Source organism: Schistocerca americana, chromosome 1, assembly GCF_021461395.2.
Source record: "Schistocerca americana isolate TAMUIC-IGC-003095 chromosome 1, iqSchAmer2.1, whole genome shotgun sequence".
Lineage (NCBI taxonomy): Eukaryota > Metazoa > Arthropoda > Insecta > Orthoptera > Acrididae > Schistocerca > Schistocerca americana.
Genome location: NC_060119.1, coordinates 794,485,840 through 794,513,325, shown reverse-complemented (window position 1 = coordinate 794,513,325; position 27,486 = coordinate 794,485,840). Strand labels below are relative to the sequence as shown.

The 27,486-nt window shown below is 37.5% G+C and overlaps 1 protein-coding gene across 4 annotated transcripts in view; it reads right to left on the bottom strand.

Annotated features, from left to right (window-relative positions):
• The window catches only part of LOC124612510 (synaptic functional regulator FMR1), a 237,528-nt gene that overhangs the window by 203,127 nt on the left and 6,915 nt on the right, over positions 1-27,486 (bottom strand). For all 4 annotated transcript variants that reach the window (XM_047140759.1, XM_047140787.1, XM_047140769.1 and 1 more), the window contains exons 4-5: positions 26,156-26,319; positions 22,080-22,316 (exon numbers count right to left, since the gene is read on the bottom strand). In XM_047140759.1, the coding sequence (XP_046996715.1) occupies positions 22,080-22,316; positions 26,156-26,319 (401 nt within the window). The remainder of the gene's footprint in view (positions 1-22,079; positions 22,317-26,155; positions 26,320-27,486) is intronic.

The following is a 27,486-nucleotide window of genomic DNA, read 5'->3' as shown; positions in this document are numbered from 1 at the left end:
GGGTAATACGCAATCCTCAAATAGATTCACTCATCTTAAACAGGGTCACAAAAATTGTGTTTACAAGTCAGAATTACAAATACATTGTGTTTCAACATGGCAGTTGAAAACTTCCAGGGTTGGGTGGGAGGAGTAGAAGCGCGCACACACACACACACACACACACAGAGTGAGTGAGAGAGAGAGAGAGAGAGAGAGAGAGAGAGAGAGAGAGAGAGAATGAACAAACACAAGAAAGGAAAGACACCAACAGGGTAATAATATGATTATGCTTGCCAGGAGACGTCGCCTGTAGTGCGACCGACTTTTTGAAACCAGATATACGGTTCTTTAGGTTAACCAGACTATTTGCTTCAACTTTTTTAATGCTACTGAGTGTTACACAAAATTCCAATTTTTTTGACAATTACTTGTAAATGAGCGCCTATCAGAGTGAAAGGCTGCAGTGTGCGATACCTAGGATCTTAACCTATCGAACCATAAGGGTATTACAACCTGCAGCCACTCACTGTGGTAGGCCCTCATTTACAAGTAATTGACAATAAAAATTTCATAATTCTGTGATCCTCAATAACATTAGAAAAGTAAAATTATGTAGTCTGGTTGTGTGGTGGAGTGGAGAGTATAATAGCTTCACATGCAAAAGGTTGTGGGTTCTATGCTTCACAGGTGCAGTGTATTTTTTTTAAACCTTTATCAAAATGACTTTCATCACTATGTTTAATCGGTTAATTAGTTTAAATGTAATTTTTAATTTCAATTCCTTTGTCACATTATTTTGATCACCATATCAACTTTTTTCATTTGTCTTATTTTCTTTATGTCATTCTTTTTCCAATCGGAATTTTTGTAAACATTAATTCAATTACCTCAAATAAAATTTTTACCCTCAGCAGAGTATGTGCTGATTTGAAACTTCCTGGCAGATCAAAACTGTGTGCCGGACCGAGACTCGAACTCGGGACCTTCGCTTTTCGCTGGCAAGTTCTCTACCGGGTCCCAAGTTCGGGTCTCGGTCCAGCACAGTTTTAATCTACCAGGAACCTTCATGAATTCATTATAATATCCACTTTCAATCTACCAGTTAAAGAACAAATGACCAAATATTATATACACATAAAAAAAAAGTTTTGCATCACCTCAGTTCCCAGAACTCCGCAGATAGATATTGAATATGGATATTGTATCGCAGATACAGTCACTTTGACTTTTCAGAGATGTCACTAAACCTGCCCAAGGATGTAAACAACCACGCATGAGCAGTGACTATTAGAGGGGGTCTGACGGCTGATCAGTTGCAGTCATTCCACCAGGAAAGAGGTACATGGCTCGTGTTGTCTGAAGTTCAACCATGCCTAGATGGTCACTATTGCGGTTCGATCACATCCACATTGTTACTTTGTGCCAGGAAGGGCACTCAAAAAGGAAGTGTCCAGGCGTCTCTGAGTGAACCAAAGTAATGTTGTTCAGACATGGAGGAGACAGAGAGACAGGAACTGTCAATGACATGCCTCGGTCAGGCTACCCGAGGGCTACGACTGCAGTGGATGACCACTACCTATGGATTATGGCTCTGAGGAACCCTGACAGCAACACCACCATGTTGAATAATGACTTCTGTGCAGCCACAGGACGTTGTGGTATGACTCAAACTGTGCGCAATAGGCTGCACGATGGCCAACTTCATTCCCGACGTCCATGGTGAGGTCCATCTTTGTAACCACGACACCATGCAGTGCGGTACATATTGGCCCAACAACATGCCGAATGGACCGCTCAGGATTGGTATCACATTCTCTTCACCGATGAGTCGCATATGCCTTCAACCTGACAATTGTTAGAGACTTGTTTGGAGGCAACCTGGTCAGTCTGAACGCCATAGGCACACTGTCCAGCAAGTGCAGCAAGGTGGAGGTTCCCTGATATTTTGGGGTGGCATTATGTGTGGCAAACGTACACCGCTGGTTGTCATGGAAGGGGCCGCAATGGCTGTACGATACGTGAATGCCATCCTCCGATCGATAGTGCAACCATATTAGCGAGGCATTTGTCTTCATGGATGACAATTTGCACCCCCGTCATGCACATCTTGTGGATGACTTCCTTCAGGGTAACGACATTGTTAGTGTGGCCAGCATGTTCTCTAGACATGAACCCTATTGAACATGCCGGAGATAGACTGAAAAGGGCTGTTTATGAACGACGTGACCCGCCAACCATTCTGAGGGACCTACGCCGAATCGCCGTTGAGGAGTGGGTCAATCTGGACCAACAGTGCCTTGATGAAGTTGTGGATAGTATGCCACAATGAATAAAGGCATGCATCAATACAAGAGGATGTGCTACTGGGTATTAGAGGTATTGGTGTGTATAGCAATCTGGACCACCACCTCTGAAGGTCTCTGTATGGTGGTACAGTATGCAATATGTGGTTTTCATGAGCAATAAAAAAGAGCGGAAATGGTCTTTATGTTGATCTCTCTTCCAATTTTCTGTACAAGTTTCGGAACTCTCAGAACCGAGGGGATGCAAAACTTTTTTTGATGTGTGTATTTATATTGACTGTGCAGTGGTGTAAAAAATAATTTTCGTAACCAGACACGCAATTTTTTTGCATGGTAATCATCACAAAAACATTTAAAACATAATCTAAATACCTAATGCACTATGGGCAAAATAACGTCGAGGATGAAATTAAAACAAAATGAGATATGTATAATTACTGCAATAACGTGGACAAAACAACAGAATGATAAAAGAAATTAAACTGAAATCAATACACAAAATTAAAGAGAAACACATGAACAAAGATTTCAAGTGGAAAAAGAATGACAGTATGAAAAATTGAAAAATTAGAGCAAATGAACTAGTTGATACAATTCAAATGATGTGACTAAGAAATGAAAATGAATTTCATTTCAAATCAATCAATAGATAAAAATTATGATCAAAGTCATTTCAATAAAGTTTTAAAAATAAAAAAAAATTCTGCAACTAGCAAGCTTCGAAGCTACAACCTCCTGCTCATCAATTACTTCTAAATGACAGTCCGCATGTGTGAGTGGTTGCAGCATGCGATACCAAGGATCTTAACCTATATAACCACATAGACAGTTTCAAAAGTTGATTCCACTGCTGGGGACCTCTCCTTGTTAGCACAGCAGAAACAAGGAAATGAAAACAAAAACAGACAATGACAGCAATCAAAGAAGGTGTTCGACAATATGACTTCCGAGGGTGAAACAGGCCTCACACCTCTGATGCATGGAAGATCTGGTGTCCTGGAAAATACCGGCATGTCCAGGACTACTACAAATGCTGCGATGATGCATGCGGGAAGTTCCTCAGCACTGGCAATAGGATTTCACACACCAGTGTCGTTATGTATCCCCAGAGTACAGGCAACTGAGGTCTTGCAATCTCACTGGCCAATGCAGTGGACCACCCTGACTGATCTAATGCTGACGATATGTCGCATTCATGTGGCGACACATCAGGGCTGTAATGTGACGGGGCCCCATCTGGCTGAAAACATATGCCGGAAAGCATCACATTGTGATTATGTGCATCTTCCAACAACTGCAGCAATACTACTGAAGAAAGATGAGATAGCTTGCACATGTCAAACACTGGAGCAGTAAGTAGTCCGATGAGGTGGTCCCCAGTGATGCCGGCTCATACATTAACTGAAAACCATTTCTAGGCTGCATGGCTTCTTGTTGCATGTGAGTTCTCCCCCAACCACACGTGAGTGTTACGTGGGTTGAACATTCCCTCTCACAATGATGTCGATTCATTGCGAGCAGACTGGTGGCTGAGAAACGAAGATCTCTTGTATGCATCTGTAAATACCACTATGCAAAGGCCACTTGTCTTCAAGCACTAATTGCATGTGCTGAGTGTGAAACGGATGCATGGAGTTGTCATGCAGGCTCCACCTGATACTGCTGTGGGAAATTCCAATATGACTAGCAATAGCCCACATACTGGCACAGGGATGTTCTATACCACCCCCAGCAGTCTCTTTGCTGGTTAACATTGATGCTGTCCTCTCACATTGTTGCCTCTTCTCACTGAAGGACCCCCTTTCAGACAACCTCCTGTGGAGGCAGACGAAGGTGTGGCAGAGGGTTTGCCTTGTGGGGTAAAGTTGGGAGTACAACCACTGTCCCCAGATGCCAGATGCATATCAGCAACATGCCATCCTACTTCCACCCTGTTGGTAGGCAAAATGAAGCTTCACAGTGACTGTGTCTGCAACAACTGTGGACATGCTGCATAATCTGAAATTGCAGGTGTATGTGGCACCACCGACTGTGTACGCCAGCCAAAACTGTGTTTTAGCTGTATTAATCATAATAAACATTTTTTCTCACTCTGTTCGTGTCCGTCCTTTGCTTTGTGTGTAACTGCTACAGTGCCAGAAAAGCATCTCCGACCATGCACTGCTACGCCACTTTCCATCGTGTAGATGTACTCTCTATCCTGAAAGTCTGCAACTACTGTGCTCAAACACCCAATATAGTACAACAGGTAGTTTCTAATGATATACTAAAACAACTTCTGCTACCAAAAGTCACAATGCAGCAGTTGGCTAATATTTGTAACCGACAATTATTTACTGTCTACCTCTACCTTTCAATGATGCCACAATGTTTAAGTACATGTTAATATCCCTCATCAAGAACTGGGCCCTTCCATGTGACAGCCTATGTGGTGTGAGAACAATGGGAAAAAGGTGGGTTATGAAGATGTCAGTATCTTAACTAGAGATGGAATCTTGTCTTGCTCAAGACAGCTGGGGGGTGGGGGGTGGGGGGGCGGGGGGGTGGGGGGTGGGGGGATAAAATAAAATAACAAAAATATTTGATAAAATTCTCAAGAATCTCAAGGCACATCTAGAAGTGTTGAATCGGATATGAAAATCGACATACTGTTAGCTGTGAGAATAGCTCTCTAAGGTTGTACTTATGAAAAGAAACAACGTGGAACTACACCCAGTTGAGATAATATTCAGAAACCAACAATTTCACAGTTTCCCAGTGAATGCAATTTATTTGCTATTCCACTTAATTAGCTTTTGTATTTGTTTTGAACTTTATTTTCAAACACCTAGTCAAACCAAGTACAGAAAGATTAACAAAACTTGCTATATTGTCAGTAAGATCCAATAAATTTCAAGTACCAGCGCGCGTGTGTGTGTGTGTGTGTGTGTGTGTACGGGTGATTCTAGAAGCACGAACATTGACACTGCTCAGTCACAGAACTATTCTTCCATCAATCATAGAGAAGAATAGTTCCGATGACATTTTCAATGCATACAAACTCTCAAGATCAGACGAGAAAAATGCCACAGTGGAAAATTTTCTAGAAAGACATCTTTACTGTGTTGAAATGAAAGTAGAACAGAAAAGTTTGGAAGGTAGGAGACAAGGTACTGGCAGGAGTAAAGGTGTGAGTATAGGGCGTGAGTCGTGCTTCAGTAGCTCAGATGGTAGAGCACTTGCCCACGAAAGGCAAAGGACCCGAGTTCGAGTCTCGGTCGGGCACACCGTTTTAATCTGCCAGGAAGTTTAGTAGAACAGAAAAGTTTGTGCCACAAATAGTTGGGAAGGCAAAGAGTTCACCATGCTTCAAAAAAAATGCACAGCCATTACAACCTAAGGACATTACAACCTAAGGACATTACAACCTAAGGACATTACAACCTAAGGACATTACAACCTAAGGACATTACAACCTAAGGACATTACAACCTAAGGACATTACAACCTAAGGACATTACAACCTAAGGACATTACAACCTAAGGACATTACAACCTAAGGACATTACTGTAAATGCATGGGTGAGAACAACCGTATTTGAACAATTACTGCATTCCTGAGATGTAAGGTTGGGTATTAGAAATAGGAAAATCATACTGTTTATTGATCAATACGCAGTGCACCCCTAAGATTTGTTGTATCTATGTAGTATAAATGTAGTGTTTTAGTTTCTACCAACTGCACAAGCCACCTTTAGCCACTTGACAAAGGCATTATAAAATGCCTGAAACAAGAATACCAGAGGATTCTTGTACATAAGAGGCTGTAACCTTCATATTATGATGTGAAATACGATCTTTGATGCTACACATTGTTTAAGAAGTGTTTGGGATTCTGTGCACGAAAGCACTATCTCGAAATGCTTCAAGAAGACTGTTTTCCACCTGATACTTATAGGAGACATCACACCAGGAAATAAAGTAATTGCAGCTGAACAATGGTAGCTAGTAATGGAGTCAAGAAGGAAACAGTGGATACCTTAGCTTTGATGAATATGTTGAGTGTGATGTTGCCATCAGTCAGTCCATGACAACTGATTAAGTCTTGCAGAAACAGACGGCAGAGAAACAAAAACAAAGAAGACAAGAATGAACTGGAACCTACTCTGGTTCCTACAACACCAAAAGCTACTGAAGTAATGGATACAGTTGAGTTATGTTTTCAGTTCTGAAGTCAACAAAGTAGTGACTAACACTTTAACTAATCTGGACAGTACAATATTGAAATTACGACGAAAGAAACAATTACTGATATGTTTTCAAACCTTTGTGAAGATGGGACTACACACGGTATGTCACCGTGTTATGTAGGCTAACATGATGTGCAATATAATGGTGGTGTGTTGAAATGGCAACCCCTATTCAGTTACCAGCAGTGATTCACTAATGGATATGTTAACAATGATGTTCATTTGTTCAGAGAAGTAATATAAATTACTATTTCAGCACATTTTTTTCTACATCACATGCTAGACGTGGATTTTAGTTGCTCGAGGTTGTGTTCTCATGTCTTTCCTGCATTCCAACTAGCTGATGGTTTAAGTGTACACACACAATATATTTGATATAGCCAATGTTGCCGTGTTTAATACATTTTTGCTTCTTATATATCAATGCACAATTTTGAGATTTTTGGATGTGACATGGTCTTGAAAAGTTGTCTTTTCAATCACAATTTATTGAGACAGCATGTCAACATGCATAGCATTTTGATGTCTCATATTACCATAAATATGGTAACCTCTAATTCCGCATTTTCCACCACTGAACAAATCTAATCATTACCAAATCAGATAATTTTGCTAATACACTTCCCTGCTTATAATATTCAAAATAATATTTAAAATCTCTGGTCCTTTTAAAAACATGCAAATGAGATTTCACTGTACATTCTCAATGGATGTAGCACAAGACTTTGCCCACGAAAGTATTAAAGGTCTCCGAATACTTGTACCTCCGAGGTAAGCGACTGGTTACAGTTTTATTTTATTTAATGGAGTGTTTCATTTTTTTCTGTAATTTAAGTGTAAAATAAATACTACAGCATCTACAAACTGTGACACCCATTTTTCATCACAGTAATTCGTCCTCCATGCAAGCTGAAAAGCCAAAATATTCGTGTCCGAAAACATTTTACACTTTGCGTACAAGAACGTAACAGCAGCTGAGCTACTGCAAAGAAAATCTAACATGCAGCGTTCTTATGACACAGTTAAGAAGAGAGTAACCCTAACACGATAATAAAAAAATTTTCCACCTGTCACCTTTAAAAAATGAGTAACATGTTGCTATTCTTAGTCATACCTGCATTTACAACCTACAAGAAGTACTATTAACTGATACCTGACTAAGTATTTCACGGCTCTTTGAATGGCAAGTTCTACCCAACGAATTTTGATTTGCGAAACTAAAATACCTGGAACAAATAAGAGATGGAGCACATTATTTTCTGTGAAATATTCTCATGCCCATAGTTCTCTCTTAGTTGGCATCAATATTGTATTCACTTGACATATTTAGTACAACTCTTTCATACATCTACCAACCAAAATAGGCAAAGTGAATCACCCATTTTTTCTCATTTGTTTGGCAATGCAGACTACTACATTGCAACATACACTATATTTGCTGTGAAAAGAAGGCAACATCTCAATTTATGAGAGCCTACTGGCACACCACAAGAGTCTGGTCATGTTGACCTCAGACTGAATGCAATGGGAAGGTGATTATGTTTCTGCAATCCTCACAAAACAGTTTTACAAGAAGCATACCACTAAGTTCTTAGGTGTCTAGGCCTGTGCCCCAATTTCTCATCCCAAGTGTGAACATTTAACAAGTTTTCTATCCGATTATATAAAGACGAACATTTCTATTTTTAAGTTATAAATATCTTTGTGCAAATAACTACTAATGTGTACGTATTTCAGTAATTGCAAGTCTGCACACATTTCTATGCATCTTGACTACTTACATCTAAAACAGTAAAAGCCAGCCGATGTCTGGCCACTGATGCATATTGTCATTACTTACTTTAATCATAAGCAATACTATGTGCATTGCAATGTAATCAAATGCCAGGTTCCACTCTCACCCATACATAGCTTTGTAGTAAAAGTATTCTTACTGAACATATCAAATAATGCATTTTCAATTTTAATTGTATGAAGCATTTCAGCATTATTTACTGCCATGTGTCGTAGTCGTAGTAGTAGTAGTAGTAGTATTCATGTTCACCATTTGAATATTCAGCTAATGGCTCTGAACAGGAATTCTCCTGAACTAAACCAACAGGAACTAATTTTTTGAGTCTATATTCATCTCACATTCCTAAATAACTGAATTTTGTGTAGAATACTTTCAAAGGTGCTTTGGAAGAGTTTTTGCACTCTCAGCATTGTTCCACAATGTCTCTCTGTATGATCACTGATCATTAGTGAAGCTGTTTCAGACAGAAGGCCAGAGAATGCAGATGCATTGTCTATGTTTATTGCATTCAAGTATTATGAAGTATGTTCAATAGAATTTAATAGAATTCACAACTGCTAAGATGCCAAATGATTTTATGCTTCGGGTGAATCAATATTTTGCAAATAAAGAAACAGGATGATTTTATATGATCTAAGATATAAGGGAAATGGGATGAAGCAGTCCAGTGTGCCAATAAAGTAGCAATTTGCCAATGAAGCAGCAAGTTTCAAGAGGCTTAAAAAAAATGGCTGAACTGAACGAGTGGTAATGTGTTTCAAGGAGGAAGGGGGATAAAATGAAGAAAATGAGTACTTAGATTTTTGGCAATGGATGAACATATTCTTTGAATGTGAGCTGTGTTTGGATGCATCAGACTCAAGTTTTATGTTTTGAGTTTAAACTATATATTGAATGCAGTAATAAACTATACTATCAAACAACTAACAGTAGGTGTTCATTTTAAGGACTCAGTAACACACGTCTTAATTCTTTCTTTTGACTGATGAAGCATTTAACGATCAATGACTTTTTAAGTATGAGACCACTGACAGTAAATGTCTACTGCTGCACTACTTATGGAGCTGATAATAGAAGTAATGAGATTTCTGACAGTAAATTCAACACAATGTGGCTTGTTTAAAATTGGTGCTCTGAAAGAACATGGTATACAATATAACAACATAAAAGCAATTAGAAGGGATGTGTTGAGTACATAAATAAATGGAAATTATTGAAATCATTCAAGGCACTCTAGTTTCAAACCTGTTTTTGAAGTAACCTTAGAAACAGGACACTGCATTGTCTAATTCAATGCGGGGCTTCCTATTATAAAACAAAGTACTTTTATTTGCTGTTTATGAATAAGAAGTGGGTGGATCCAAGGGCTTCATCTCCTATTAGAAACACACTGGAACTCAGCTCCCTTAAGTCACTGTAGAGAAATCCCACTTTTTTCCCTTCTCCAAATCATTTACCACACGTAAGACCATGTAAAGCTATCACAGGTATGCACAGAAAATGTAAATGCTTTTTTATATATAATTAAATAAATCAGTTGTTGTTGATAGCAGACTTGTTAAGGAGAAGATAACTGTAATATGATTGTAATCCAGTGTTCAAAATATTTTACAACACATGATGCTGAAAAAAAGATGGCTTTGCCTTTGCAGGAAAGGAATTTTAATGATTAAACAAGCAAGATAAAAAAAAATGTTATGCACGCAACAGACACTGAAAATTAAGTTGCACATTCAGACTTTGAGGACTCATTTATAATGCAAGTGGGCCCAGGTTTGATTCCCAGCCGGGTTGGAGATTTTCTCTGCTTGTGGACTGGATATTATTTTATCATTTCATCCTCATCACCAGTGCACAAGTCACCCAATGTGGCATCGAATGAAATAAGACTTGCACTTTGCAGCCGAACTTCCCCAGATGGGGTTCCCAGCCAACAATGCCATATGCTCATTTCTCCCTTTTTTGGGCGAACTGTACTTTCTTATGGCAGATTAAACAGCTATGAAATCATTACCAAAGAACAGCTTCCAAGAAATGATTACTGTTAAGGATATATGAATGTTTCAGAATGCAAAATATTGGCATATAAAATTGTCAACTCCTATTGTTAGGGCAGGCAATGCCTAGTTTCAACATTCATGCATTACATGAGGTGACTGTAACACTTTGACAATATTAATATGGCAAATACAGTACATTAAAGTGACACATGACAGATTCAAATTTGTAAATTGCATATTTTATAGTCGGCTGCACAAAAGTTAACAAGAAAAGAATGGTGGTAATGTTACTGAAATCCAGGCAATGTATGGTTAACCCAAACTCTCTGACAAGGATGAGAAATATAAGAGGCATGACCTTACTGTAGAAACAATCACACAAATTATCTAGAGTAATTTGACTGGAGTAGGGTGGGGTGGGATGATGGGAGAGTGTGCCAATGCTGTTGCTCAGGCACTTCAACTTTTTTCCTTCTGGAATTTATTTTTCCACTGTACTACCATGGTTTGTCATTGTGCAGTTATGAATTTATTACCAAGCTGCCACACCAGGTAAATACAGCCAGCCAGAATGATGTATACCCCTGCCGGCTAAACATTGCACTTGACAGTTCGCTTTTTGTCTAGTTAGGTTGGCTATACTGTAATAGCGATGTTGCAACAGCAGCCTCTACACACACCAGACGACGATACAGTTTTCCGTCCCGTCTCGTAAATGCAAGCGATTGAGCAATTACAGTGTATATAAAAACTCGTTTTTAGTTGTACTACAATGACAGGAAGTAAGCAACTGTATAATAATGCATGTAAAAGCATAACAATGCGCACCCTTTCGATAACGGAGCAAAGAAGTACAAAAAACAAGCATCTGACGAGTGGTACTTTAAAATCAATAATGTACGTAGTTTACAAAATAAATAATAACCGAGATTGCAATAAATAACCAATATTAGTAGTTTTTCACTCACCAATTTACAGCGATAATGGCACAATTCCATCCAGCTCGCCATCGTCACTGTTGTCAGATTCATCGCCAAAACCGTCTTCATCGTCGTCATCAGCAAGATAAATCATTAATTGTTCATGGCCACTGATAATGCCTTCTATTGTCTGTGCTGCTCGTATAAGCTTTTCGACGTGCCCAACTTTTTTTCTCCATGAGGCCGCATCCACAGTCACAAGAGCTTCACGCAACAGCTTTTCCACCTCTGTTATTGTAAAGGACTTGTTATTGTTCCTTACATACATTTTTACATCACTCCATATTAACTCAATAGGGTTGAAATGGCAGTGATATGGTGGCAGCCTTATTACAGTATGACCCTGCTCCTTGGCAATTTCGTCTACTACATATGTAGGTGTCGTAGGCTTATTTTCTTTAACAAGAGAATATAACAGAACCTTTGTCATACTCATATCTGCTGCAATATTTCGAGCCTGTAACCACTGCACCATAACTTCTTTCCAATCATTTGTGGTTGGGGCTTTGTTCTGTATCACCGAATGATGTGGAGCATTGTCCATTACAATTGTTGTAGGGACAGGAAATTGTTTTGAAAGGTTCCTGAACCACTCAACAAATCGTGTGTGATCCATATCTTCATGGTAATCACCAGTCTTTTTTGATCTAAAAACTAAAAGTGCGTCAGGGACAAAACCACTGGAGGAGCCTGCATGGACCACAATTAATCTAGCACTTCTTCCCGTCGGCTGATGGCCGCTACTGCTGGGTGTTATCCGTCCAACGTTTACTGACAGCTTCCCCAGCATTAACCCACGTTTCGTCTAGCCAAATTATGGAATGAATGTCTGCCCACAATTTTGTGCAAGAAAATGCTACGAGCGGTAACAATATGTGCCCTCTCTAACAGCACTTTGCGTCCGTCTAGCGTTTTGTAACAGAAACCCATGTTTTTTAGCACAATTTTTAGTGATGTTTTACCACCCCTGAAGAGTTCACTTTCTTTTAAAGAGATTAGTAACTTAGCTACAGTCGGATACTCTTTTCTGCTGTAGTAAGCATAAACATGCCTACGAATTGCATCAGTCTGGAAAGAATCTGAATCTCTGATAGGACTAGGTCGCTTTTTCTTCTTTCCTGGGGTTGATAAAAACGTATTATTTGATCCAGACAGCTCGGAATCATTACTGCTCACTTCAGTATCTTCCAAGTTTTGTAGTAATACTCCTGTACTTACTACGGTTCTTGCACTAATACCAAGAGTTTTCGACGTACGTTCCACCACTTTGTCGGCAGGAATTGATGGCCGTCCATGAATGCTTACGTAGTTTTTCTCCTGCTCGTAAAACTCACGAGGTCTGCGTAGTAACTCCAGTGCCTGGCTGTTTAGCGGCACCCCTCAACGCAAAGGATTGTCACTAGGGGAACGGAGTCTTTTCGGTGGCATTTTCCACGTATGTACACTCACAACGTAACAAAAGTCACAACGATATAGCACACAGTACAACGAAAACACATGGTAACAACATACAATTCATGTTGTATACACATTCACTAAACAAAGCCGGCAACGCGAGAACTTTGATGTCACAGCACGTGAGTAACAGCAGTGCTCACTGCGCTGTGATTGGCTGGCGCCCCACGCTGAACGTCTAGCGCCTATCGTTCTTCACTTGTTACTCTGTTACGCTGCCAACTTCATACGCAAACGTCAAGTGCAATGTTTCAGCGGCCCGGGTATAGTCATAGGAGAGTGTCACTGCAATTAGCTCTACAGCAGCTCAGCAATGTTTCCAATCCTGTTTACATGCCCCTTGACTGTTCCAACACCTTAACTACATGGCTAGTTGTTACTTTTACACATTTCAATTATCTGCATTCGATCCAGGACCTTATACTAGTAGCAATTATTTCCAAGTGCTTCAAATTTAAACTTTCCTCTACACAAACATAGCTGGATGTACCTTATCAGAATTACATCATTTAAATTTTCTTTTGAAGTCACCTGGATTAGGAGTTGGTGTTCAATTTTTGTCATAGAATCAACTGTTGATCTAACTTATCTGCCAACTTTGATATTACATATCATTTCACTATCTTTTAGTGAAGCTCCTTTGTAGACATCCGTAGTAATAGTATACAATTCATGTTTATAAAATTTGTGTTCGAACAATGTAAGGCTCCATGCACTGCAACGAGTTAGCTTTCAATTCATTATATATTAGTAGGAACCCGAGAAATTCACATTTTGGAAAAAAATCAGACTAAAGATGTAAATTATGTCTCAAAGTGCAAAATTACCTAAGATATATTTTGTAGCAAACTGTACCCAGAATGTTTTATCAGAGATAAATTGAAGTAGCTTTATTTTCTGCACAAAAAGAAAAAAAATTAAACCAATTTTGGTTACTAGTAATGCATCATATCTTTTGAAACCCAATTTGCAAGGATAGTACACATAATAACATGTTTACAAAATATAAAGCATGAAATCAACAACGTATCAGTGCATGTGATGCTATGGTATCATGCCAGTTGTGGGCAGCTGAATGTTCTGTATAAGATGCACCCAGTGTAATATAACATAGGACTGACACCTAGCCTCTTAGAACAAACAAATACATACATTAACCTGCTAACTGCAGTTCAAGAGTTGATATAATGTTGGCACTTAACGTGATAGTTTTAGATGGTGAGTGTTTTGTATTGCAGTTTCATCATATACAGGCTGAAGATTGGCATGAACTAACTCATTTGCAACACTGCCAAAATCAGTAAGCAATTCTGTCATACCCATTATTGAATGCTTTGTGTTGTGCATTGCTAGTTATTCCTTCTCTTGTTTTGAAACGAATGAATGAAGATGCAAATCCTTGTCTGCAACAGCGTTCAATTATGACTCGCATCATCAAAACAGATCAATGAAACCCACAACCACGCGTGACAGATCACAGGAATAGGTTGTCACCCTGTGAGAGGGAGGCAGATGATGTTTCTTCACACCAATCCCCTCTTTTGGCTGTTAGTTCTGGTTTGTTTACAGTTGTGACCAACTGCCCGTGCCTGTATTTTGCACTACAGTGATTGAAAAAACAAAACCTGTCAACGTATTTTGACTCTTCTGAAATTCTTCGTCTAACAGAGTTATTTTCAGTTCTACTTGTACACTTCGTGCATTGTCAATTCCAACTGTAGCATTGTTGAGTATGGGTCACAAGACTATGAATGATAATGAAAGGTCAAAATTACAATTCTGCAGGATTTTAATTGTTGACCTCAGTGGGGAAAAAAATGTCGAGAAACACTTCATATCGAAGAAGCACTCACTTCACCAGCAGGAAAATGCTGCTGCTTCAACATAATCTACCTTTTGTTGAAAGCTTAAATACAGCCAAAAGAAAGAAACAGACAATTCCATAGAAAATTTCACTTAAGATTTTACAAAAGTGAATATACCAGTCAGAAAGTTCCTCAATCATCAATTTTTAAAAAAGTCAATTTCAAAGTATTAATGTTTCGGCTTTTGATACGGTTTGGTCTTCAGGCACTTAGCATGACATCTTTTTAAATTTGTATACTGATTGTTCACAAACAAAAATTTGGTGCTAATTTCACCAAAATTTATGTCACATTTTCAAGCCTCTACAGGTTCACTAATTAAAAAGAGCTCCAGTTTTAAGACAGACAAAATGAAGGTTGTCAATTTTTACATACCTTTAAGGCTAAATCAAAAGTACCATTTCAAATTTAAATATGCTGATTATGTAAGTGCATGCTAAGATCTTGTTCGCAACACAGAAACTTGTAAAGGCTTAATTTCCAATAACTGGAACATACCCTTTAAATATTTTACCACGTGATTGCTCTTAATCACATCACTGAGCTGATACCCCATATTAATTTCTGAACCTAATGTTAGACTGCAATATTTCACCTTCTCATTGGCAGGATGGGAAGATTCTGCCCAGAAACCATGCTTCTCAAAGCTGGGCAAGTTCTGAAGTGGAGGGAGGGAGGGAGGGAGGGAGGGAGGGAGGGAGGAGTTTAACACTGCATTGACAGTGAGATCATTAGAAACAGAGTATAAGCTTGTATTACAAAAAATATGGGGATGGAAATCTGCCATGACCTTTTCTCAGGGAACATCATGGCATTTTGCTTGAGCAATTTAAGGAAACTGCAGTAAAACCAAATCTGGACAGTCAGATACAGATTTGGACTTCTCTCCTCCCTAATACGAGTTCAGCTTGCACAACACTGCACAAACTCACTCGGTAATACACTGTAGGGCTACTTTGTAAATAATTTATCGTTAACTCATTTTGAATGCCCACACTACACCATAATGGAATTCACTAAAAAATTCTTTTATGCTGAATTACTAACAATGATTGCAAACTTCCATGAGTGCTAAACATAGCACATTCCTATGGTTTATGGTCAACTGCCTAGCAACCGAGTACTGCTGTATAAAAAAAATGACTGACTATTTCTCGTCAAACACTGTTTCATGTTGGAAGATTCTTCGAGGCGAGTTTGACCACATAAATGAACTGACATTTTTTCAGTATTCAGTCCACAGAAATTTGTCGCACTTCTCCATGCAAGCCTCCTGTCTGCAAAAGGGCTTAAAAGTATATCAATTGAATCTGCTTCCTATAGTCAAACATTTGTCTGTAACATACCATTCCACACTTTGCTCTATTATAAACTAATTCTTCAAACATCGGAAAATTCTGGACGGAATGTAAAAATATTATGAAAAGGAAAGTTGCTACTCAGTATATAGTGGAGATGCTGAGTTGCAGACACACACAACAAAAAAAAATTGTCATAAATAAAGCTTCTTTCCATTAAGGCCTTTGTCAACAATAGATGACACGCGCACACCTCACAAGAACGACCACAGTCTCAAGCAACTGAAACCACACTGCAGTGTGCCTGAGACTGCAGTCTATTGTTGACAAAGGCCTTAATGGTCAGAAGCATTATTTGTGACAGAATTTTTGTTGTGCCTATTTGCGACTCAGCTTCTATGCTATATGGAGAGTAGCGACTTTCCTTTTCATAAACTTATTCTTGATGTCTCAAGATGTGTCATATCAACTGTATAAACATTAACTTGGAAAACAGTAACTGTTGAACAATTATCTCAATTCAGCACACCTTGATATAGAATATACAGAATTATTTGAATCAAAAATTGGAAACCTTATCCAGTAATTTTGGAATGTGGTATAGAATGAGTTACACATCATGAAACTTTTGAGGGAAAAAACTGTTAACACATCACTTTACTTTCAACTGGAAAAAAGGAAACAATTCACTATTCTCGTCAGTGTATTAAATTTTGGAAATCAATATTTTACATTTTATAAACCTTGTGCTCTGTATCTACTCTGAAAACAAAAGATTAAAGAAAGTACTTTTCATACTGATCATACAGTTTAAATTCTAACATGTCTCATCTCATGGTGAAGCCACATCAAATGACAGTTCAGCCAATTTCTTAATATGCACATTAATCTTCAGATATTCAAAGATTCCCATAAAACATGTGGAATTTCTTCTGTCTCCACTTTAACCGGTACTGACACACACATTGCACTGTTTTACACACCTATGGCAAATTAACAGAAACGGCATATTTTTATGAACAACCCACAAAATGGAGTGCATTACAAATTTTCATACCTCCCGAATTACCACACCCAAAAGTCTCACAACTAAGCCTATACTGTTAGAACTGGTTCACCAATATTATAAGAAATTAGCTTTTAACAGGTTTTCACAAATCGCTAATTTTGTACTTGCACTGCATTACCACTAAAAAAAGATGTGTTCAATGCTTTTGTAATTTTACTCACACCAAGTAACATTCATTAATTTCAACAGTGATAAGAAAAATTCAGATTGAATAGGAGAATATAGCATTGCCAAACATTTTTTTTTTAACATTTCCAATAGTGTGATACGTACATCATGGAAGCATATCAGTCAAAGTTCAAACTGTTAACCGATTACCTCCAACTATTAGCTGAAATGTTACCTTTCATTTAAGCATACACTAGATGTGCTAAGAGGTTTTTTACTTAAATGTCAGTTTGAAGCAGAACTGACTAAAATATTAAAGATTTAAATGTAGACTTTCTTCTTTTCCATTGCAAATTCTGAAGGTGGCCAGTGTATGGCTGATCATGATTAAAAACATTGTCATTGTGTCTAGAAGAAAATTTGTTACTTTGAGAGTTTTGAGATTCTTTGATGTTCTTCAAATGTGTATTTTAGTGTTGATTAATAACATCTATGGTTTTGTCATAATGCAAAAATTCTACATCAATTGAATAACTATTTCCTAAATTTGCTGACTGCCAGATTTTTTTATGTTCAGGAACTGCACTCTCGAGCCAACAATCATTTTATGATGGTCCTAGTGGACACATACGGTACAGCTCACAAAAAATTGTAACAACATAAATTATTTCACGATGAGAAGCCACTTACAGAACAAACACATACAATCCAGAGGTTAAAGCACTTTCTTCTGGATGCTTTTGTTATACTACCAAAAATTTGATTTTTTTGCAAAAATATCTGCTGCTAACTTTTAAGAAGAAACTGTTTTTTCAATCTTTGAACAGAATTGACTGATTAAGATACTTGTCTCTAGAGATAATGTTTTTATTTTCTCATTCTATACTGCTAATTTTGCAAATCTGTTTTTAGTGCAAAACCAGCATCCGTTTTACATTTCCTTTAAAATATAACTTTCTCTGTGTGCCTCAAATGCACTTATCACCAAGGAACAAGATTATCCAGTTAATGCCTCTTTAGTCCATCATTCAAACAAAAATGTTAAGTGCAATTACAAGACCATCAGTTAAGAAATTCCTGTAATTCCACCCTCTGGAAATGAAATGGGTCTGCAGCTGGCCGAAGACTTTAAGGAGAAGGAGAAGAAGAAGAAATATCAACAGGCGTAATTTTATTCAATAATTTTATTTAGTTACCTGTTTCAGTAACTGGCCCCTAGTGATCCAATAAGAAATTGACTTGGGCTTATCTACTTGCCTGCAAAAAGAATGCTGATTGACCTAAGGCATCCACAAGGGACGAGAGGTGGGGGGAGCCTTCCATCCTCATGGAATCCGACTACAGACTATTCACCACAGTAATCTCCCATTCTTCTAGCACTGAATACTGAAATGCAGGTTTAACACTGCTGATCCCATCGGGAAATACTGTGACTTCAGCTATCACTGTACATCTTCAGTCTTTTGGTCATTTCACTGCCCACAGGAAATTATGCCAGTCCCTAGTTGAGGAGGCAATTTTGGCACTGTTCTGCCATTAAGATGGATGCAAAACTTTTCAGAACCATGCCAAAATAGTGTCTTAAATATTTTCAGCCATTTCCTCGTACAGCCCTTATCAAACAACAGATCGCATAATGCAATCTAACAGTAATTTACCATTTTCTGTGGATGAAGAAGACTTGTGATGACTTGCTGAATACACATTCAGTTTTATACAGCAGAGTTGTCGCACCTACTCGAGAACACAACCATGCTATAGTATAACTGTGTACATTTATACTTTATCTTGGGAGCTAAACACATCAATTAAAGAAGGGTAACAGTGTTTTCTGTGGTAGAAGATAGGAAAAATACTGTAAAAGATGTCTTCCCAGGGATTGCAAACTAACCCTATTGGGTGCAACACAGTTCCAAAGTCAGCCTTGCTAAGAATTCTTCAGTCTAGCTGGTGTGACTGCATAATAAGAGGACAAACTGAAGAAGTGAGGACCACCTCAGTTCATTCCTGGACTATTAAAAAGTGTTCCACCAGCCAATTTGAGGGCCGATTTGGGAGATTTCCCTTATTTAGTCTAAAACTGGTTCTGGGTTAGACTTTTTCCAAGTAATTGTTCACACAGGAGAGCTGTACAAACATACCGTCATTTGACCATTAAACAGACTCCTTTATGGACAACATAGTAATAAGCATCCCTTGCATGGAGAAACAATACTCCACGGCACTGGCTGTCTTTTTAGCTTTGATGTATCATTAATCACTAGCCCAGCACAATGTCCAAAGGACCTGTAAAAAGTGCAGGTGACTACTGTGTATATTAAGGGCAAAAGAACAAGAAACCCTAACTCTGGTTTTCTGAGAATATATTCTCAGTTCATGTATAATAATTTTTTTGAGTCTGAGAAGACTACGTCCACTAATCACCATGGTTTTAGAAAGCACTGCTCGTGCAAAACTCTGCTTGCCCTATTATCACGATACAATGTGAACTACGGTTAAGGGCAACAGTCAGATTCCATATTTTTAGATGTCTGGAAAGCGTTTGACACAGTACCTTTTTCCAATTATTCTCCATACACATAAATGATTTGATGGGCGGAATTGGCAGCAATCTGTAGTTGTTTGCCGATGATGCTGTGGTACACGGTAAGGTGTCAAAGTTAAGTGACTGTAGGAAGACGCAATATGAGTTAGACAAAATTTTTAGTTGATGTGAGGAATGGCAGCTAGCTCTAAATGTTAAAAAATATAGCTGAGTACGAAAAACAAACCCGTAATATTCAGATACAGCATTACTGGTGTCTTGCTTGCCACAGTCCTGTCACTTAAATATCTGGACAAAACGCTGCAAAGCAATATGAAATGGAACAAGCATGCAAGAATTGTGGTAGGGAAGGAAAATGGTCGACTTTGGTTCATTGGGAGAATTATAGGAAAATGTGGTTCATCTGTAAAGAAGACCATATATAGGACACTACTGCGAGCTATCCTTGATTACTGCTATATTTGGAACCTGTACAAGATCAGATTGAAGGAAGGCATACAAACAATTCAGAGGTGGACTGCTAGATTTGTTACTGGCAGCTTTTAATGAAAATTCAAGTGCCAAGGAGATCCTCGGGGAACTAATTGGGAATCCATGGAGGGAGGGCGACATTCTTTTTGACGAACACTATTGACAGAATTAACACAACCATCATTTGAAGCTGACTTCAGAACAATTCTGTTGCCTACAACATACACTGTGCATAAGAACTTTGAAGGTTAACATACGAAAAAATCTGGGCTCATACAAAGCCCTATAGACAGTCATTTTTCCCTGGTTCTATTTGCAAGTCAAATAGGAAAGAAAAATGCCTAGTAGTTGTACTGGGTACCCTCCGCCAAGTTATTTTAAGTATCACTGTAGACACAGAACCAAAAAATTTAACTTTCAAAATATTTTATTCAACTTTAGGTTACAATAATCAATAATAAAAATAGAAAGGATGGGAATATTACAAGGAAACCGTTAACACAGTCAGGTGTTAAGTATGGTAAGCAAACAAAATGTCAACAAAGAGAAACAAGTTTTTAATAAAGTTGATTCCACCATTTAAATGTTTTTTGTTGCTTATTTTTGTTGCATCCAACAGAATTTTCTTAATTGTTCAGAATTTTTACATTACAGATTTGTAATGTCAGTGTCAGGCTAACATTACTGGAATATAATAATTTCTTTGTCAATATTTTCTATATACATCTCTTAACTTGCTTGTTATCCTGGATGTAATTACGATACAATACAATTTCAGATTATTGAAAAAACAGTAGCACTGATATTTATATATCAATATCAGAAGATTGCATTCACTGCTATATATGCAACACGTTTGGCTTTCGTAGTAACGTATCTCGAACGTACTAAATGAAGAATTATGAATCCTTATATTAGTTTTGTATACTTTCTACCAAAATTAGTACTTGGGGCATGGCAATATTGGAACTCACTGGATCATCAGCTGTATCAAAAATGCCAATGTTACGATTTTGTCTCCTCCCCGATAAATTTCTGCCGACATCTGTCAGCCCATTGCTGCACTTTGAACTAGATAAGGATTACTTTGTTGCTGGAAAAGGTACAGACTTTTTAACAATACTATGGCAATTTGAAGACTTCGCACTAGACTGCTGTACTTAATATATTTCTTTTGCTTTACATATGGAATGAGTGGAGACAATATATGAATACCTAGAGAAAGTGCTTTAGAGTCTTATACCTCACCCATTAAGTGTACGACAACCACTACTTTGCAGTTAATCTTCAAGGCTTATTAACCATCTTATCAGAAAACAGAGTTTCAGGTCTTATTTAAATGAAAAAGCAACAGACAGACAGTTAACTCCACTTTGTGTAAGCATCAAGCTTTACAGATTTATACTAAGACAAGAATTGGCATTTTATCCTGTATCTTCTACAGTGAATTGTTTGAGGTAGCAGTTACCCACTGTACAACTGAAATTTTGTGTTGCGGTAGCTGGAATGTTCATACCACTAATACATTTAAAAAAATTGTTACACTGCCAAAACTGAAGTGTTCCCTCAATATGCTTCATACTGTATGCTAACAAAAGGACACCAAAAAATCTTGTGATTAAGAAAATACACAATATTAATCTGCACACAGCTCAACAGTGAAGTTTTATTGTTACATAAATAACCACATGGTCTACGTACTGTCAGAACAGGAAAATTTACACTTTAATTAACATGAAAATAAACGTATTAGGTCAGCAATAAATTTATATGTAGTAGAATGTAATATGGATTTGATAACACTAGTAACAAAAGTAAATGTAGGATCATCTACTTCTTTCAAACACACAAATGACGTAAGTATTTACAGACTTCTGCATTCAACTGTTTACTTATTTACCTTTAGCATGAAGAGCTGTACACCAATTTCTGAAATAGGTTAATACCATAGGACCAACAAGAAATTTGCTTTTACTCACCCCCCAACATTCTGCAGCTTCGTAGACTCAAGTTGCCTAGCTGCTTCTTCGGTGCGTTTGAGCAAGAGAACCTTCTGTGTGAGGTTCCGAAAATGCATTTCTTGAAGCATTTGAGATCTTTTCTTTGATTGTTCACTTCGAGAAATAACACTAAGAACCCCTCGCTCAGGAACATACCGACAAATAGCAGCCTCAATAGCCCTCTGGAACTCTTTATGTGCAGAGTCCATTTTTGCACTGTAAGCATTAATCAAGTCCTTCAATAATTCAATAACAGACTTTAAAACTATATATAAAAAAATCACTATCTTACACACACACACACACACACACACACACACACACACACACACACACACACACACACACTATTTCAACAGACTAATTAACAAAGGAAACTCCAACTATTTCTAGAACGTCTGTAGCAGGCCTACCACAGACACAAATATTAGGAAATTGACAGGTACATTGACTGGTCTAATCTTCATCTAAACTTTGGACAAGTCCATAGCTATTTGAAATTATGGCATCTTGTAAAAAAAGTGGAATACAATCTACATCACATATAGGTTATTGGGTTATCCTCTTGCCACAAAAGTAATTTAAACATGAACTTAATCTCAACACGTGAAGCACTATCTTATCATTTCTTTTTAGCTGGAGAAATATTACTGCCTCTTAAAATTGTCGATCTCCAGCCATTCACACTCGCTTTGGTGCACACGATTTCCTAAACAGCAAGGGGGATGGCACAATAAGTTATCCAATTTTAACCATAAGCACCTTGGCTGCAGTATTTTTTATTTCCAGATTTTTCTTGGCTCAGAGCCCAGTACAATGACAGTATCTTCTCTTTGCACAAGATAAAAGTGTGTCATTAATACTTTGGACTAACTCGTCTGTTGAGTAAAGCCCCAGAATGGAGTTACTGATGAATTTAGGACAATTTTTGGCACCTGATTAAACTTCACCTGCTCTAGCACCATCAGGATTAAATGAACTTTGACAAATTACTGTACATTAATTTTAGCAGGCACATCCTCTGAATACAGATGAAGTTTGCCAGCTAAGGATATATGACAACTACTGTTTTAGACAGAATTGTAGTCTGCCCTCTTTAGGAAAAGATTATTACCGAGTCTGGTCACACAAACCACTTTAACAATGAAAAATACTAGGCGGAGGGGGGAGGGGGGGGGGGGGGGGGGGTATCACACACACTTGCTTTGCACCACGATTCCTTACATACTAGCAATACAAAAATGCCTGTCACAAAATTTTGTCCCGCACATATTTCCAGCAGTAAACAGACATTAAAGATTGACAATCTGGCAACACTAATTGCATAAACACTTGCACTTTTGCACTTCAAACACTGAAATGGAAATACAATAGTTTTCATTGTTCAGCTTTAAAAGAAGCCTTTTGCACATCGTGGATGCAAATTGTTCCATACTACTTTATCTACTAGATTCCAATCTAGTTACTACCATCTATTATTCTTACTGCATTCAGGTCCACCGTATTTCATTGGGGCCTTATATCTTCAGGAGGGTTCGTAACAAGCTTTGAAAATGATTTCCAAACTTTATTACCATTTTGTAAGTATTATCACCATGGACCCAATAATTATGCCTTCCAACACCGAGTCTGACAAGCGCATGCTGTTTAGTAAGTACCTCCATGTGCTGCTACAGCTGCTGCTGCTGCTTCTACCACCACCACCACCACCACCACCACCACCACCACCACCACCACATCATCGCCAATGTAAATTTGGAATCATCATGTCCACTGTCAATAGGGAAAAAGTATAATTCAAAAGCTAACATTTCATAGCTAGCAGTATCAGGATAAATCAAGTAGAACTGAAGCTAAAAGAGGTGATGCACAATAGATGCAACAGCATGCTGCGACTAAAGACGTGTTAACCACGAACTGGCAAATAAAAACAAGTACGCCTAGGCACAGTTGACGTCATCGATACTAACCTAATACGTTATCCACTGCAGCAGCTGTGCAATACTATTCCTATATGCTGACGGGGGTAGTTACCATATATGTGATTCCTGTGTTGCCCGATTGGCCAAGCTTTAATGTCCATTTACTGCTGGAAATATGTGCAGGGCAAATTTTTGCGACATTTTAAGTATGTGAGGAATCATGCTGCAAAGTCTGAGAGCACAAATTTTTCTTCGCCCTATACATCCTGCAGTCTCTTCATTTAGAAAGACACTCAATATGTAATTTCATTCGTATGCTGGTATCTAATAAGAATGTGAATCTTTTGAGAATGAAGTGTACTAGTAAGAAGATCATCTGTTACCATGGACAATATTTCAATAATGAAGATGATTCATGGATTAAAATATTACAGAACGGTATAGTCAACTATGCAGGTAATTGCACTCACTCTAAGGGATCATGTTATAGGAAAAGATTTTTCATCAATATATTTCCTCCTAAGGATTGTGCATTTACACACTAGACTGGCCAATTAAACATTTTGAAGAAATGTGTCAGAGCTTTTACCTGTGCAATTTTCACATGATCTGCTTTTGCAAAACTTGGCGAGATATTCTTCCTTATGATACCCAATTTATTAGTAGTACTTCTGCAGCAGCTACAAAGCATGGCAAAAATTGGAGGCCCACGAGTTCCTAACAAAGTCTCTATTTGTAATTGGGAACCTCCCATCAGAAGCAGGTGGAAAAATGCCTTTCACTGTTACTTTAACGATCCCCCCCCCCGTCACACTACTCATGAAGGAATGACTGGGAAATAGTCAAAGCAGTATTATTAACCCTCTCCCAAACCCAAAGTGCAAACTGCACAGCAAATGTGTGTATACCACTAGATTACTAAATAACAAACCATTTTAATTAAAAAATAAGTGACCTTTCCACATTAAAATACAATAATCAAATTTTATAAAATCACAATCCACTCAATTTCGGTATAGTAAGTGGTGAGAACAATTAAATCGTTTGTACTTGGCATCACTTAAGAAATCTTCAGTCTTTCCTCTATTATGAGTTAACTAACAGAATCTGGTTAACACTTCGTTATCACTAATGATAAGCTTGAGAGGAAATATTGTACTAGTAACTAATTTCTAATGAATATTAGGAGTTTATCCAAAATTAGTTCCAACTCTGGCTTCAACAAGACAGATTTAAGATTTCAATATTACGGACTACTGTTAATGTTATCATTGCCTCATATTTATAAAGAAATTATTTCTGATTATCTGATTTGACCTGGAGACAGTTAAAAAGCTGCCTGTACACATCATTCTGGGATTATTGAGCAATTAAGAAAATTGCTGACAAGAAGTCTTACACTGACTACAAATAAAAAAAAAAAAAAAAAAATATGGACGCATTTCTTGAAGAATGTAAATAATTTTGAATAACAACCGCTATCTGAACTGCTATGAAAGTAAAGTATTATGAAATTGTTTTAATAAATAACAATTTGTACTTTTACTACTTTTGTTCGATTTTCATTACTACTCTGTTCTATATATTTGCCAGGCAAACAAAATACCAGATCAGTAACTTCATTAGAGTACACAATGCTTTGAGTGTTTAAAAACTAGGCATGTATACAATACTAATAGAAACATCTCTCTTCACCAACTAAGGCATTAATTGCAATAAAACACCAAAGATTAATTCAATCCATTAAACTTAACAAAACTGAAGAGCGAATGTGCAAGTGAACATCTGTAACCCGGCAAATTCGTGTACATACATCAACCAACCATACCCATAAGAAATTCATTTTATAACTAACAAATTACATAAGAGAAACTTTTGTTAAACAGTTAACGAAAAATACGAACTTTGAAACGAAACAGAAGCGAAAAGAAAGTGAAGAGAAGTGGGGTCAAATAAGTGGCTATCAAAAATGATTATATATGAGAGAGAGAGAGAGAGAGAGAGAGAGAGAGAGAGAGAGAGAGAGAGAGAGAGAGAGAGAGAATTCTTCAACAACGATAATACGTAAGGTATCTTTCTGACAATAATGTTTACTCGGGAATTTAAAAATCAAAGAAACTTAAGTTAACTTACTACTCCCTTAGTTCTTCAGGTACTTCAATTTCGAACTTATGGAAAGTGCTTTTACTTATAGGAGGATTTGGGTTTTTCGGCCTTAGTCTTTCACTGCCCACTATTTCCGTATAGGTACTCTCCCAGCCAAGATACTCCACTACATGGAAGTCACCTTTTATCATCTGAAATTCAAATACACAAAAAAGAAATTAAAAATTTGATTGATAATCACTTAAGGTAGCAGATACTTCACTGCCAATGTTAATTAAAGTTGAGTGAGATACCTACTGAGGCTTCTAAAACGAAAGTAACGGTACTAACAACCACAAAGTCACAGAAATTTGGTATGCATTTCTATTAGTATCTTAACTTTAATTAAGCCATTAAGCCTGGACTACAGTATCCTTACGTATTATGTGTGAAACTAGTATATTTTGTTTGGCTAAGAAAATTCCAAAAAATAAACCCTAATGGTTTTCCGAGACTATCACATTTGAATCAGGACTTGAAAATTTGTTGACAGGTTTTTGGTGACAATTTGTTTAGCCACTGCTGTCATATTCCATCACATGTAACAGATGATACTAGGTATCAAGCATTTTGTAGAGCTCTTAACAGGATGCATCAATTAAATTATATACTTCCGTGGTATGCACATATAAATGTAAAGACAACAAAATATGGGATTTAAACATCAAAAACATTTACTTCAACATGGTGACTTCATTTTGCTATTATCAAATCACAGCACGCAACATGACATCTTGGAGAAGTTACATTATTACACACGCGTAACAGAATGATCTATTACAAACTACACAAATATTATGAACGATAATCTGAACTCAGTATTCTAAAAGGTGTTGCCACACACACTTCTGTAACACTGAGTTGAAGGAAAACTAACTGTACTTCACAATATTCCAGTCTAACACCATTAGAAAATTACAGGTTCATAAAAGATTAAGCTTATCCATGTGGATACTGTAGAATCCCGTGACTACTGAAATAAAATTTAACTGTAGACACCTGCTGTCAATAGCAATATTGTGCAAGATATGTGTAAGAAAATATTTCAACAATGACAGAAACACACTTTGAACACTTCCGTTTGATAATACAGAAAAAGAGCACTTACCAAAAATATTTATTTTGTTTGAGACTGGACACTAAACCAGTTTTCATCATTAACATGGGCAATAATCAAAATGATATGCTATCAATAAATTACTATTTCATCTTAATATCAGAAATGAAAACAAATCTAAAGAGCTTCTCCTTGACAATTACTATGCAGAAGAGGTGGTGGGTTGGAATTACTAACATCTATGTATCTTTTTTCTTTTGTG